Raw genomic sequence first — 16,244 nt, 5'->3', positions numbered from 1 at the left:
CTCTAGAGGTGAGCCAGGTCTTATATTTCCCTCTGCTAGCTATTTAGGTCTTAGGCCAGAGCTGGGCATCTAGCGATAAATAGGAAATGCTACCTGGCTATTTCTAGTTGCGCGGCAGGCTTAGTTCATGGTCAGTATAGTTCCATCTTCCGAGAGCTTGTCCCTCTATAGGCTTGCTATGATCTCTGCCTGCAGAGATCATGACACCCTGCCTAACGCTATCCCTGCTTCTGACGAAGCGGCAGCAACCTCTCCCTATGCTCAGATCAGCAGCAGTAAGATGGCGGTCGGCGGGAACGCCCCTTTATAGCCCCTGTGATGCCAGAGAAAGCAAGCCAATCACTGCCATGCCCTTCTCTAAGATGGCGGGGACCAGGACCTATGTCCACACTCTGTGTGCACCTTGATTGGCTGAGAAATGGTGCTTTAAGCGTCATATGAAATGCGACTTTGGCACGAAGATCGTGTACCGCATTGCCGATCCCACGCTGGGATCTGATCGGGTTTCATGAAACCCGACTTTGCCAAAAGTCAGCGACTTTTGAAAATGACCGATCCGTTTCGCTCAACCCTACTCAGGACAAATTGCACAACAACATTTGGGTCCAATTTCTCCTGTTACTCTTGTGAAAATAAAAAAATGGGGTCTAAAAGATAATTTTTGTGGAAAAAAACATGATTTTTTATTTTTACGGCTCTACATTATAAACCTTAGTGAAACACTTGGGGATTCAAAGTGCTCACCAAACATCTAGATAAGTTCTTTCGTGGGTATCATTTCCAAAATGTGGTCACTTGTGGGGGGGGTGTCCACACCAAACCAGACATGGCATCCGATTTCAATTCCTGCCAATTTTGAGTAGAAATAGTCAAACGGTGCTCCTTCCCTTCCGAGCTTTGACATGCACCTAAACAGTGGATTTTCCCCATATATTGGGTATCGGCATTTTTAGGAGTAATTGCATTACAAACTTTGGTGTTCATTTTTTCCTGTTACCCTTGTGAAAATAAAAAAAAAAATTAGTCTAACTTTTTAGTGAAAAAAGTTAAATGTTCATTTCTTCCTTTCACATTCCATTAATTCCTGTGAATAAACTTCTTGAATGTAGTTTTGATCAGCTTGAGGGGTGCAGTTTTTAGAATGGTGTCACTTTTGATATTTTCTGCCATATAGACCCCTTAAAGTGAATTCAATTATGAGGTGGTCCCTAAAAAAATGGTTTGGTACATTTTGTTGTAAAAATGAGAAATCGCTGGTCAACTTTTAACCCTTATAACTTCCCAGCATAAAAAAAATGTTTGTTTTTTTAAATTGTACAAATGTAGCATTAACATGTTGGAAATGTTATTTAGGAACTACTTTGTGTGACAAATTTCTCTGATTTAAGGGTATAAAAATTCAAAATTTGAAAATTGCAAAATGTTCACCAAATTTCTGTTTTTTTACACACATAAATGTATTTTATATCAAGGAAATTTTACCAAAAGCATTAAGGAAAATATGTCACGAAAAAACATTGCCAGAATCACCAGGATGCGTTGAAGCATTCCAGAATTATTACCACTTAAATGGACAGTGGTCAGAATAGTAAGAACTGGCCCGGTCATTAACGTGCAAACCATCCTCGGGGGTAAAGGGATTAAAAACTCACTAGTGTGCCAGTGTTATCTCTCTACTATTGATTATCTCTAGGATCTCCATATCTCACAGAGCAACCTTTCCATTTTTATTATTGTAATGACTGCAATTTATGGATTAAAGGTAGCTCAATTGTCTCACTATTTAGGATATATACTGGTCTCTCGAGTAGTAGCTAAAATACAATCACGTAGCCATTGTCTCCCAAATCATAACATTATGGACATGAAATTACTTGTGTTAAAAGGTAGCTTCAAATCTAGGAGAGACAGAAGAGTCTGGGAATATAAACTGATGACGACCTTTGACAGTCTCACTGCAGGAATTAATGTGTCGCATGGATTTACATCAACTAAGGAACTTACCCCTCAGACCATGTGATGTCATAACAACAGAACCAGACCCCGATCAGAGGAAAATAAAACATTCCTTATCTAAGAACTGGTCCAATATTTATGGACATCACTGTTTATCACTCATGGTAATTCTGCTTCATGTCACCTGTCTTATCCATGGTTTTTCCTTTTTTTTTTCTTTTTTCTGTGCTATGTTGTGCATAAATGTGATTCTTCAGTATTTATTTTAGTCTTTGCCCAATGAAGAGACCTGTGTAGTCTCGAAAGCTTGCAGTTTGTCACCATCTTTTCAGTTAGCCATTAAAAGGTATCAACCACTGAGGACTCTCAATTCTAAATATTTTTCTATCCTAAATAGTGAGACAATCGAGCTGGCTTGAAAATGGAAGGATGCTCTGTGAACTAAGGAGATCCTAGAGTTTATCAATAGCAGAGAGATAACAATGGCACACTAGTGAGTTTTGAAATTTACTTTACCATTTTTAATAGACATAAATAAAATTCATGTTTTAAATGCATCCCTTAATTACGGTCTATTAACCAACTCTGGGTAATTTGGTATTTGCTGACATTTAATCATATTCTGAATTCCAAAGTTTGGATCACCTACTAACTTCTTATCGACATTGGTGTAAGGAACGCATCCCTTTATCTCATTTCAATACTTTGATGTGTCCTTGACTACCACTGATTCATCCTTGCATCTGTCTTACTGAAGAAAGAGTTCCTTTAACCACATAACATGAACCAAGGTAAATAAAGGAGGATATTTGTTCAAATACCTTATGAAATAATGATTATGGATGTTCACCAAATATTTTTTTCTTTCATGGATTATCTGTTTAGAATATTTTGGTTCATTTTCCAGGGCTTTTGCTTATGTTATGAATAAATTGTTGTACGGCTTTTTTAATGTCTTCATTTCTCAAACTATATATAATTGGGTTGACCAAAGGAGTTAGCACAGTATATAGCAGCGAGAGGATCTTACTCATCGTGAGTGTTCGGCCTTTTTTTGGGACAACGTAAACACCAAATATAGTCCCGTAGAATATGGAGACCACAGTGAGGTGGGAGCAGCAGGTGGAGAAGGCTTTCTGTCTGCCGGTTTTGGATGGAATCTTTAACACTGTGACAACAATGTAGGTATAAGATGCTACAATTACTACAGTTGGAATAATTACAGTTGGAATACTTACTAAATAAATCTCTAAATTTAGTACGAAGGTTTCAGAACAGGAAAGTTCTATTAAGGGATCAAGGTCACAGAATAAATGGTTAATGACTTTTTGACCACAAAAGTTTAGCGTTGCTGTTGTTATGACACAAATTAAAGTAATAGAAAATCCAAACACCCAACAGCATATGGCCAATATTGCACAATGATGGTTTGTCATTATAGAGGCATAGCGGAGGGGGTTACAGATGGCCACATATCTGTCAAAAGACATTAAAGCGAGAAGAAAACATTCAAAAACTACTGAGGAGCAGAAGAAATAAAACTGAGTGATACATCCAGTAAAAGTAATGGTACTCCAACTATTCAGTAAAACATGGAGCATGTTCGGAACAATATCTGAGGTCAACAAGATGTCACTGATGGACAATTGTGAGATGAAGTAGTACATTGGAGTGTGGAGGGTCTTGCTGGTGGACACCAAGATGACGATCAGGAAATTTCCACATAATATCAGACAATAAACAACAAAAAACAGACAGAACAGTAAAATTCTCAAATTTTGACTGACTTGAAATCCTAAGATGTAAAATTCTGTGACCAGCGTCCTGTTGTTCTCCTGCATTTAGACCAGAAAAGTAATGGCACTTATAGTAGGACACAAGACTAAGAGTGGCCTCAATATATGACCTGCTCCATAATGAAAACTATAACACTTATTGTGCAGTGTACAAAAACTTAGTGAATTTGACCTAAGACTACAACAGATTTTTGCAGAACTCCTAAAGGCAGATGTAAGAGAACTTAAAGCAAATGAGTATAATGTATTGGATTTTGGCAATTTTAAGCATGCAAAACTAATCCAAATAACGAGTGTGATTTATGCAGCAATAACTGTATCTAAACATTTCTGGGAATTGTGGAATAATCCTGCACTTTGACTTCAGCCCATTTCTCACTTCACTGCGAAACAGCTAAATTATGGCAAAATGATATGTTGGTGCTAGGGTTGAGCGAAACGGATTGGACATTTTCAAAAATCGCCAACCTTCAGCAAAGTCGGGTTTCATGAAACCCGACCCGATCCCACTGTGGGATCGGCCATGCGGTTGGCGATCTTCGCGCCAAAGTCGCGTTTCATTTGATGCTTTCCCCACCATTTTTCAGCCAATGAAGGCGTGTGGGCAGCGTGATGACATAGGTTCCTGCTTGCTTTCTGCGGCGTCACACGGGGTAAAACCGCCATCTTACCGTTTGGGATGTAGCGATTTCCACAGTCCAACACAACCTTTGCTTTGCAGGGACGACGGAGGGGAGAGAGAGAGAGAGAGACTTTGCTCCCCCATTGACTTACATTGGGTTTCATGTTTCGGTCGATCCCCGACTTTGCACGATAATCGGACGATTTGACTCGACTCGACTTTTGACAAAGTCGGGTTTCGCGAAACCCGACTCGATCCTAAAAAAGTTAAAGTCGCTCAACCCTAGTTGGTGCTATGTTAGCAAAATAAATTAAATATTAAAGAGGACCTGACAGCTTTCTGGATATCGCTGATTTAATAAAAACTTCTATAGAATTTCTGAGATTGCTACATTGTGCAGTTTCCCTGAAAATCTTCTTAGAAATGTGTGAATCAATTAACATGTGGGTGTTAACCATTGTGACTGTGTCCAGAAACTGTGGCTATCGAATTAGTGCTGACATTGTAAGAATTTCAGACTACATGGAAAACACACTTTCCAAAAAATACATTTTAGAAGTGGTGAAAAGGGGAACGATGCTATAATAAGACAAAGAAAAGATATTATAAACTTTTTATTTATTATAAAATAAATATTTTTAAAAATATCCTTGTCTACAAAGGTGACTCATCCTATTTAGGGGTAATTTGAAAAATAATAACAAAGTTTATATACTTTCTTGGGATAGGAGATCACTTCCTCATTGCTGAGGCTCTAACTGCTGAGATCCACAGCATTCATGAGATCGGGGCTCTGGAATCGCGTGATCAGACCTCAAGGGCTTCGACTTGAATGCAGCAGAAGTGTGCATGCTTATGTCCACACCACTCAATTTCTAAAGGACTGCTAGAGAATCTTGACTGCTCTAGTCCTCTTTATCCAGCAGTCACATTGAAAATAAGTGGAGACGCAGCCAAGTATGCCAAACTCTGTTCCATTCCCTAACACTGACAGACAAAGCCATGCACGACAAGTCTCCTCCATACATCAGGGACTTGGTCTCCTGGAACTTACCGGCATGCAACCTCAGATCCTCGGAACATCTCCTTCTTTACTCCTCTCATATCATTTTCTCAAATCGCATACAAGATTTCTCCCCTGCATCTCTTCAACTCTGGAACTCTATTCCAACACATCAGACTCTCACCTACCGTGGAAACCTTCAAACAAACCTGAAGACCCACCTCTTCTGACAAGCTTACAACCTGCAGTAACCACAGATCCACCAAACCGCTGCATGACCAGCTCTGCCCTCACCTGCTGTATCCTCATCCATGCCTCGTAGACTCGTGAGCCCTCATGGGCAGGTCCTCTGCTCCTGTACCAGTCGGTCACTTGTGTTGTTCATGATTATTGTACTTGTTTTTATGTATACCCCTATTCACATGTAAAGTGCCATGGAATAAATGGTGCTGTAAAAATAACAATAATCCAGGAGGAAGCTGAAGAGCCAAAATCTGGGGGTTCCAGATACCGATCTCAAGATTGATGGGGGTTCCAGCAGTTAGACTAGCAATTAGGAAGTTAACCCCTATTTCAATGATTGCAGAAAAGCTTATTTTTGGGGAGGAATAAATCTCTAAGCATGACCATGTTATTAGTATTTAGTATATTAAACACAAATGTTGCTATACTATGCATGCTACCTAAAGATCATCAAATCAGTTTGATGCAAAATCAAATTCAAGTAAATTTTATGAAATTTGCAGGTTTTCAGGGAATTTAAAATAGCATTAAACATTGTTGATGATTGCATTAGCCACAGAAGGTTAATAGGACCTCATGGCCTGACAGCATAGGCTTTCCCATAATGTCTTACAGCTATTTCATCACTTAGTCTCTCCTGATTTGATGTACTATACTATCATAGCCTGTATAAAATCCTAAGCAGGGAATGCAGCAGCCATTTCAAGGTGATTAGATATCATATAATATAATAATACATAATATATTTGTCTACATTACTGTTTTACAAGTCAATCTATAAAGTTCTACACTTCACATCACATAGGGCTTACCCTCCTTGTGGAGTGTGTCAATGATGCCTTCTGGACATCTGTCAAGTCAGAAGTCTTCCCCATGATTGTGGAGCCTACTAAAGCAGATTAATGGACCATTTTAAATGCTTAGGGAGCCTTTGCAGGCATTTTTGGTTAATTATTCTAATTTACTGAGATCATGGCTTTTGGGTTTTCATTGGCTGCAAACTAGAATCATCAACTTTAACAGAAATAAACACGTGAAATAGATCACTGCAATGATTCTATATAATATGCAAGTTTCACTTTTTGTATTGAAGAACTGAAATAAATTCACTTTTTGATGGTATTCTAATTTTGTGAGAAGCTCCTGTATCACTACGGACATTCAGGAATCACCAAACTGGGAATACATTATTTGTTTTCTCTCCTTAATCCCAAAGTATTAAATGAGTATAACAAGAAATCATCATATAAAAAATCATATTACAAATATTATACATTTTGTTTCCCAAAACTGATTATTCTTTTGTTGAGTTCTAAGAAAATTCTCACATTTTATAATAATAGATGTAACATATAAATAAAATTATGAAGCTATGCAAAAGAAAATATAAGGGTAAACCAAACCTTCTAGAATAACAAAATGACAAAGGCTAGATAAATATAAATGATATAATTATAATAATAATCCTTCAACATTTCACATATCTTGTATATTGATTAAAAAGGATCACACATTTGGTTATAATCTTTATATTTTTCTGCAGATGTTACTCACATTAGATATTTCTTTGTTCTTTTCATTTATTTTCAGATTAATATTTCTTCTTGGTCCCAGTTCTTCGATAAGATTGATGATAAAATTAGACAGCAGCGTTGTCGGCTTGGTTTGACCACCAGATACATAAATATGAGGATTTGTTTATGGATATTTATATATAATATAAAGGCAAGATGCAAAGTAGAATAACTTCTGGGAGATATCTCGGTGGTAGACTGAGGAGTCCCTAGAGTCTTAGCCAATGGAGAAATATAAAAGTTACAATAAGTAGGTAAAGTTGTACAGGAAAAAGTTCAGGTAGAAAAAAGTTTTACACCAAGAACAAAGTTAGTGTTTACTGTTCTGAAAGTTCTAAAACAAATTTAATGTAAATATCTCGCCATAAGGACATAAGCTGATTGTAGTGAGTCCAGCTGTATATACCCAGTGATCGTCAGATAAAGGTGGGTGGACAGCAATATACTCCCCTTGTGGTGGTTGTTGTAGGACAAGCCACACCAACATTTAGGGCTCGCTCACTATGTCATATAACATTGCTAAAAGAAGCTTTTTATTGCAAAACTAATTTTTGCATCACCATCTTTTGAGAGCTATAATTTTTCCACATTTCTGCCAACACTCATGTGAGTGCTAATTTTTTGCGAGACTAGTTGACGCCTTTATTTGCACCATTTTTTGGGCTTATAATGATTTTTCACTGCTTTGTCTTTTGATTTTTTTTAACAAAAACCATCAAATTAAGATTTTTATTTTATGCCATTCCACATGTAGTAAAATAGATGAGGCAACTTTATTCTTCGGGTCAGTAGGATTACAGCGATACCACGTTGATATATTTTTTTTATGTTTTGGCGCTTTTACACAATAAAATATTTTATTAAAAAAATTATTATTTTTGCATCGCTTTATTCTGAGAGCTATAACTTTTTTATTTTTCCATTGATTAAGCTGTATGGAGGCTTGTTTTTTCTGGGACATGATCTTTTATTGATACCATTTTTATTTATATTTGTCTTTTTGATTCACTTTTATTCACTTTTTGTTAGGCAGTATGATGAAAAAGCATAGTTTTTTGTCCATTGTCTATTGTTTTTTATGGTGTTCACTCAAAGGGTTAACTAGTGTGACAGTTTTATGGTCGTTCTGGACACAGAGATATCAAATACTTGTCCTTTTTTATTTTTATGTTTTTACACAAAAAAACTAATTTATGGGCAATATATATTTTTCTTTTATTTTTCTTACTTTGGTACTTTAAAAAAACTAACTTTCTTTATTTTGCTTTTTTACTTAGTCCTTTTGTGGGACTGTCACTTTTTACAGTCTGATAGCAGTTATAAAGCACTGCAATGCGTTATAGCTATCAGTGCTGCACTGACAGAAGCCCCTTTGACCATAATACATATGTGGTGTCTCAAGATTGCTAGCCCAGTGTGACTCAGGGGCCGTCATGGTGACCTTGGGTCACCATGGCAACAATAGATCCATCGCGATGGCAGCTCTCTCTCCCTGGCTTCTAAATGCTGCAATCAATATTGATCACAGCTGTTAGGAGGTTAAAGTAGCGGGACACAGACGAACGTTATTGGAGTTTAGAACCGATCATCAAATGTAAATTTGACACAAAAAGGCTACCAATATGGCACGAATATGGCAAATTCAGAATCCGCGACTGATTCCGAACATATTCGCTCAACTCTACTCCTGAGCCCCACAGTGTAAGGAAACTGCAATTAGTATCCACATGTTTGGCATTACTGTAAGTGGGAGAGTCCACTTAATTTACGGGATGCATGTCTCCAGAAGCATAAGCTGGTCATAATGTTCTGGGCACTACAGTGAGATTTGCATTTTTATTTAGCAATAGTGATGAGCGAATACATTTGGCGCTATTCGTTACTTAAACAAATGGTATGGTATTCATGCTATTCATTACTCATCGAGAAATTATGTATTTTCCCCGGTTTATTCAAGCGACCCACCCAGCATGTATGATGCTTTATTTGCAGCCAATGAACATTCTGGGCTGGCCTGCCAATCCCAGTAATGCCTGAGCCATCCTTGTTGTGGCGTTACTGTGATTGGCTCACCTTCTAGCATCATAGGGACTATTTAAAGGCTGCTGGCACCATCTTGCACACATTGCAGCAGGAAACAGAGTAGAGAGAGTGTAGAGTGAGTGTAGGGAGAGTGAAAGTAGCGTAAGGAGAGTGACAGGAGGTTATAGTGACCAGTATTTATTCCAAAAAGCTCTTTTAAGGGCTGAACAGATTACTTGTTTGTTAGGTGCGGATTTAAGTAGGGAGAGATGTAATAGGAGGAATGGTGAAAGGAAGGCAGCTGGGTGTAAGTTCTGATCATTGGAAGTACATGCTACAGATCTCTGCTATTTTTCACTGTGTTTGATAGTAGTTAGTATTATGAACAGACTGTGGGATCATCTGGACATGAAATCTGCCATGTGTGGCAGATTATAAAGAGTCAAATGTTCAGTGACCTCACCAGGAAGAACACTAACTATCCTCTCCTCCTCAAAATGCATTGCCTCCTCCTCTTCAGACCATCTATGCTCATAATTTCGTCATCAGCGCTCACCATCTTGGTGCACTACTCAAAGTTTTGAAGAACCTCACATTGAACAGTGATCCACACACACTCGGAAGCTGTTGTGTGGGGGGGCTGAATGTTACTCTGGCAGGTAGTGAGAAGCTGGAATTCAGAGACTGCCCTCTGCTGCTCACTAAACCTTGCGAACATATAGACGGTCAAATTCCAGGGTGTGGGAAGGTCACAAATTAGACGATGTCAAGGCAAATTAAAGCACTGCTGCAGCGTAGCTAGACCGGTGAAAGCCTGAAGCGACTTTCAGAAATGTGCGATGCCATGATGGAACTTGGTAAGTAGATCAGGGAAGTCAGGGTATGTTATTAAAAAATGCTGTACAACCAACTTCATCGCATGGGCCATGCATGGAACATGTACTGCCTTGCCAAACTATCAAGCAACCACTAAGTTACGCCAATTATCGCACTCAACTAGACCTGGTTGGAGTTTCAGCTGGGAGAACCACTGATTGATCTGTTCTTTTATGGAGCAGTGGTTTGAACATCAGACATAGATTTGGTACCCAGGCGTTCCACCCACTTACTAGAGTGCTTGGCTGCCATATGCTTTTGCATGCTGGTGGTGCTCAGGTTGGCAGTGTTCTTGCTTGATTTGGCAGATGCTGCAAATTACATTTTTTTATCTGAAGGACTTTCATAAAAAAAACTGCCATACAGGGGAACAACACACCCTTGGCCTATTATTTAGCCGAGTGGAGGGGTTCTGTAGAACAGTTGACTGAGTTCTAAAACTGACCAAACCACTATCTCTTATTGCCTGTTTTCTTGCTAGGGATCCATCCCTCTCTGCACTGCTGTACTCGCTAGGCATGCCACCTTGCCAGTTTTGATCAGTGGTCTCATCATTCACCATGTCAGTTTCCAATTCCTCAATCTGATGCTCCTTCTGAGCTGCAATTTGAGCCTGACCTGATGGAAACTCTGCCTCATGATTATCCTCCACCTTTTCACACATCAATTGACCTTCCACAATGTGGCTTTCTCCTGGCCGTTGGTGCGCAAATGTTTGGGCATCACTGCACTTCACCTCCTCTTGACCCTCTTTAATGATGCACTTTGAGAGGCCTGACAAATCACAAGACAATAAACATGGAAGAGCGCAGCATGAGAAGCACCAGGTGGTTAAATTGGGATGTTTCAATGAAAGGAAGGGGGATTAGCCTCTCACCTGGAAGGGTTGTTCACCCCTGCACAACTCTGGTAGCTGATATCTCCATGCACTCCTGCTCTGTTGCTTCGGGACTGATCCTGTGCTGTGCTTCCTGGTCTGGTCACATGGGTCCAAGATCCAGTCACGTGATGCCACTACACAGGATATGACTTCACTTCAGTTGCTGTTTTCTGGAGATGAACTCTATGGCCCAAAGCTGCTCCAGCCACAATTCCTCAAGGGGAATATCAACGATTTTTGGAAAAAATATGTATGTGGTCAATTTAAGGAGAGCTATGGCTATAGAGCACACTGCAATAGATTAGTGGTAATCGCATTTCGGCAGTGGACTGCTACCTTCCTCAGGTGGATTTGAGGAAGGTAGCAGTCCGGTGCCAAAACGAGTAGTGGTTTAAAAAAGGTTTGTTTACCACTAATCTATTGCAGTGTCCTCTATAACCATAGCGCTCCTTAACCCCTTCCCGACCTCTGCCGTACTAGTACTGCTCTGTGGGAAATGCATTTCTGCCAGGAGCCATACTGGTATGGCGGCACGATCACTGCGGCCTCACGCTGAGCGCCGCAATGATCGGGTGCAGGTGTCAGCTGTATGTGACAGCTGACACCCCGCAGCAATGCAGTGGTGCTAGCACAGATCGTGGGCATTTAACCCCTCTGATGCCGCTGTCAGTACTAACAGCGACATAGAGGGGCATGGCGCAGGAACCGGGGCTCCCTGCACGCTCCCACCAGAACAACATGATGCGATTGCGTTGTTTCTGTGGTCTTCATGGAGACCCTAGCTCCAAGATGGCCGCGGGGTCCTTCCGGATCCTGCAGTGAGGTGGCTTGTGAGCGCCTGCTAAGAGCAGGCGCTGGCAAGCATCCTACACTGCCTGTCAGATCGCTGATCTGACACAGTGCTCTGCAAAGTGTCAGATGAGTGATCTGACTTTATATAGTAATGTCCCAACCTGGGACAATGTAATAAAGTAAAAAAATATATATATGAAGTGTAAAAATATATAAAATAAAATCCTCAAATAAATAAATAAGTAAATAAATAAATATTTTACAAATAAATCCATTTATGTAAATAATAATAAAAAAACAATAAAAGTACACATATTTGGTATCGCCGCGTCCGTAACGACCTGACCTATAAAACTGTCCCACCATTTAACCTGTTTAAAAAACACCATTAAAAAAAAACAAGGCAAAAAACCAATGCTTTATCATCATACCGCTGAACAAAAAGTGGAATAACACGCGATCAGAAAGACGGATATAAATATACCATGGTACCGCTGAAAACGTCATCTTGTCCTGCAAAAAGATCAGCTATCACACAGCATCATCAGCAAAAAAATAAAAAGTTATAGATCTCAGAATAAAGAGATACAAAAATAATTATTTTTTCTATAAAATAATTTTTATTGTTTAAAAGCGCCAAAACATTGAAAAATGATATAAATGAGGTATCGCTGTAATCGTACTGACCCGAAAAAAACAGCTTTATCAATTTTACCAAACGCGGAACGATGTAAACGCCCCCCCAAAATAAATTCATGATTTGATGTTTTTTGTTTATTCTGCCTCACAAAAATTAGAATAAAAGCGATCAAAAAATGTCATGTACCCAAAAATGGTACCACTAAAACCGTCAACTCGTCCCACAAAAAACAAGACCTCACATGACAATGTGGGGCAAAGTATAGAAAAATTATAGCTCTCAAAATGTGGTGATGCAAAAACTATTTTTTTAAATAAAAAGTCTTTTAGTGTGTGACAGTTGCCAAGCATAAAAACCTGCTATAAAAACCCACTATATATAGTAAGTCAAACCCCCCTTTATCACCCTCTTAGTTAGGGAAAAATAAGAAAATAAAAAATGTATTTATTTCAACTTTCCCAAATGGGGCTAGGGTTAGGGCTAGGGTTAGGGCTAGGGTTAAGGTTAAGGTTGGGGCTAAAGTTATGGATAGGGTTGGGGTTAAAGTTAGGGTTGGGGCTAGAGTTGGGGTTAGGGTTTGGATTACATTTACGGTTGGGATTAGGGTTAGGTTTGGGATTAGGGTTAGGGGTGTGTCGGAGTTAGGGGTGTTTTGGGGTATGGTTGTGGTTAAGGTTGGGATTAGGGTTAGGGGTGTGTTCGGGTTGGGGTGTGGTTAGGGTTATGGTTAGGGTTGGGACTAGGGTTAGGGGTGTGTTGGGGTTAGGGTTAGAGTTATAATTGGGGTGTTTCCATTGTTTACGCACATCAGGGGGTCTCCAAACACGACATAAACTTTAGTGAAACACTTGGAGGTTCAAAGTTCTCACAACATATCTAGATAAGTTCCTTGGGGGGGTCTAGTTTCCAAAATGGTGTCACTTGTGTTTTTTTTACTGTTTATCTATATCAGGGGCTCTGCAAATGCAATGTGATGCCCGCAGACCATTCCATCAAAGTCTGCATTCCAAAACTGCGCTCTTTCCCTTCCAACTCTGCCATGCGCCCAAACAGTGGTTTACCCCCACATATGTGATATCAGTGTACTCAGGACAAATTGCTCAACTGTTCTGGTCCAATTTCTCTTGTTACCCTTGGGAAAATAAAACATTGGTGACGAAAAGATCATTTTTGTGAAAAAAATTTGATTTTTTATTTTTACGGCTCTACATTAGAAACTTCTGTGAAGCACTTGAGGGTTCAAAGTGCTCAAAACACATCTAGAAAAGTTCCTTAGGGGGTCTACTTTCCAAAATGGTGTCACTTGTGGGGGTTTCCACTGTTTAGGCACCTCAGGGGCTCTCCAAACGCGACATGTCATCTGATCTCAATTCCAGCCAATTCAAGCGTTTCTCCTTCCCTTCAAAGCTCTTGCATGCACCAAAACAGTGGTTTACCCCCACAAATGGGGTATCAGTGTACTTAGGACAACATGCACAACAACTTTTGTGGTCAAATTTCTCCTGTTACCATTGGGAAAATAAAAAATTGGGGGCAAAAAGATCATTTTTGTGAAAAAAATGTGATTTTTAATTTTTATGGCTGCACATTATAAACTTCTGTGGAGCACTTGGGAGTTCAAAGTGCTCATCACACATCTATATAAGTTCCTTAGGGAAAGACGTCAAACATTGCTTCTTCCCTTTCGAGCTCTGCCATGCGCCCAAACAGTGGTTTACCTGCATATATGTGGTATCTGTGTACTCAGGACAAATTGTACAACAACTTTTGGGGTCCAATTTCTTCTGTTACCCTTGGTAAAATAAAACAATATGGATCTGAAATAATTTTTTTGTGAAAAAAAGTTAAATGTTCATTTTTTTTTCAAACATTCCAAAAATTCCTGTGAAGCACCCGCAGGGTTTATTATTTTTATTATTGTTATTATTATTATTATTATTATTATTATTATTTATTTATTTATTTATATAGCACCATTAATTCCATGGTGCTGTACATGAGAAAGGGGTTACATGCAGGGTTATAGATATCGTTTACAGTAAACAGGTTTACAGTGACAGACTGGTACAGAGGGGAGAGGACCCTGTCCTTGCAGACTTAAGGCCCCGTCTCACATAGCGATTTACCAACGATCACGACCAGCTATACGACCTGGCCGTGATCGTTGGTAAGTCGTTGTGTGGTCGCTGGGGAGCTGTCACACAGACAGCTCTCTCCAGTGACCAACAATCAGGGGAACGACTTCGGCATCGTTGAAACTGTCTTCAACGATGCCGAAGTCCCCCTGCAGTACCCGGGTAACCAGGGTAAACATCGGGTTACTAAGCGCAGGGCCGCGCTTAGTAACCCTATGTTTACCCTGGTTACCAAAAAAACAAACAGTACATACTCACCTTTCGGTGTCCGTCAGGTCCCTTGCCGTCTGCTTCCTGCTCTGACTGAGTGCCGCCGTACAGTGAGAGCAGAGCGCAGCAGTGACGTCACCGCTGTGCTGTGCTCTCACTGTACGGCGGCACTCAGTCAGAGCAGGAAGCAGATGGCAAGGGACCTGACGGACACCGAAAGGCGAGTATGTACTGTTTGTTTTTTTTGGTAACCAGGGTAAACATCGGGTTACTAAGCACGGCCCTGCTCTTAGTAACCCGATGTTTACCCTGGTTACCAGTGAAGACATCGCTGAATCCGTGTCACACACACCGATTCAGCGATGTCAGCGGGACCTCAACGACCAAAAAAAGGTCCAGGCCATTCCGACACGACCAGCGATCTCACAGCAGGGGCCTGGTCGCTGGTACGTGTCACACATAGCGAGATTGCTACTGAGGTCGCTGTTGCGTCACAAAACTTGTGACTCAGCAGCGATCTCGCTAGCGATCTCGCTATGTGAGACGGGGCCTTTACATTCTATGGGATAGTGGGGAAGAGACAAAAGGCAGTGGTGAGGCGGTGGCTCTGGCGGTGGTGAGGCGGCGGCTAGGTTATTGTTGGCTGTTGGCTTTCCTGAAGAGATGGGTTTTCAGGTTCCGTCTGAAGGATCCAAGGGTGGTGGATAATCGGACGTGTTGAGGCATGGAATTCCAGAGGATGGGGGATATTCGGGAGAAATCTTGGAGGCGGTTGTGTGAGGAACGAATAAGTGTGGAGGAGAGTAGGAGGTCTTGGGATGAGCGAAGATTACGTGAGGGAAGATATTGGGAGATTAGTTCAGAGGATAATAAACTTCTTGAATGTGGTTTTGAGCACCTTGCGGGGTGTAGTTTTTAGAATGGGGTCACTTTTGGGTATTTTCTATCACATAGACCCCTCAAAGTGTCTTCAAATGTAATGTGGTCCCTTGTAAATTTGTAAAATTTGTTGAATAAATGAGAAATCGCTGGTCAACTTTTAACCCTTATAACTTCCTAACAAAAAAAATGTTGGTTCCAAAATTTAGATGATGTAAATTAGACATGTGGGAAATGTTATTAATTCATTATTTTGTGCATTATAATTTAAGGGCATAAAAATTAAAAGTTGGAAAATTGCAAAATTTTCTAAATTTTTGCCAAATTTCCATTTTTTTCACAAAAAAAGCAAGTCATATTAAAGACAAGTCATATTGAAGAAATTGTACTGCTATCATAAAGTACCATGTGTCACGAGTAGTGTTGAGCGATACCTTCCGATATGCAAAGGTATCAGTATCGGATTGGATCGGCCGATATCCAAAAAATATCGGATATTGCCGATACCGATACCCGATACCAATGCATATCAATGGGACACAAAATATCGGAATGGTTCCCAGGGTCTGAAGGAGAGGAAACTCTCCTTCAGGCCCTGGGATCCATATTCATGTAT

General features: G+C 40.0%; 1 protein-coding gene across 1 annotated transcript; it reads right to left on the bottom strand.

Moving 5' to 3' along the window:
• Window positions 1-2,852: 2,852 nt before the first annotated feature.
• Window positions 2,853-3,797, bottom strand: LOC143774634 (olfactory receptor 1500-like). The gene has a single exon (XM_077262388.1). The coding sequence runs from the start codon at window positions 3,795-3,797 to the stop codon at window positions 2,853-2,855; it is 945 nt and encodes a 314-aa protein (XP_077118503.1).
• Window positions 3,798-16,244: the final 12,447 nt, after the last annotated feature.

Source organism: Ranitomeya variabilis, chromosome 5 (assembly GCF_051348905.1).
Source record: "Ranitomeya variabilis isolate aRanVar5 chromosome 5, aRanVar5.hap1, whole genome shotgun sequence".
NCBI lineage: Eukaryota > Metazoa > Chordata > Amphibia > Anura > Dendrobatidae > Ranitomeya > Ranitomeya variabilis.
The sequence above is the reverse complement of the archived record's forward strand: the minus strand, read 5'-3'. Positions and strand labels throughout refer to the sequence as shown.

What these genes read in the sequence shown, in the direction of transcription:
- LOC143774634 (XM_077262388.1), bottom strand. Translation starts at nt 3,797, where the DNA reads ATGCAGGAGAACAACAGGACGCTGGTCACAGAATTTTACATCTTAGGA.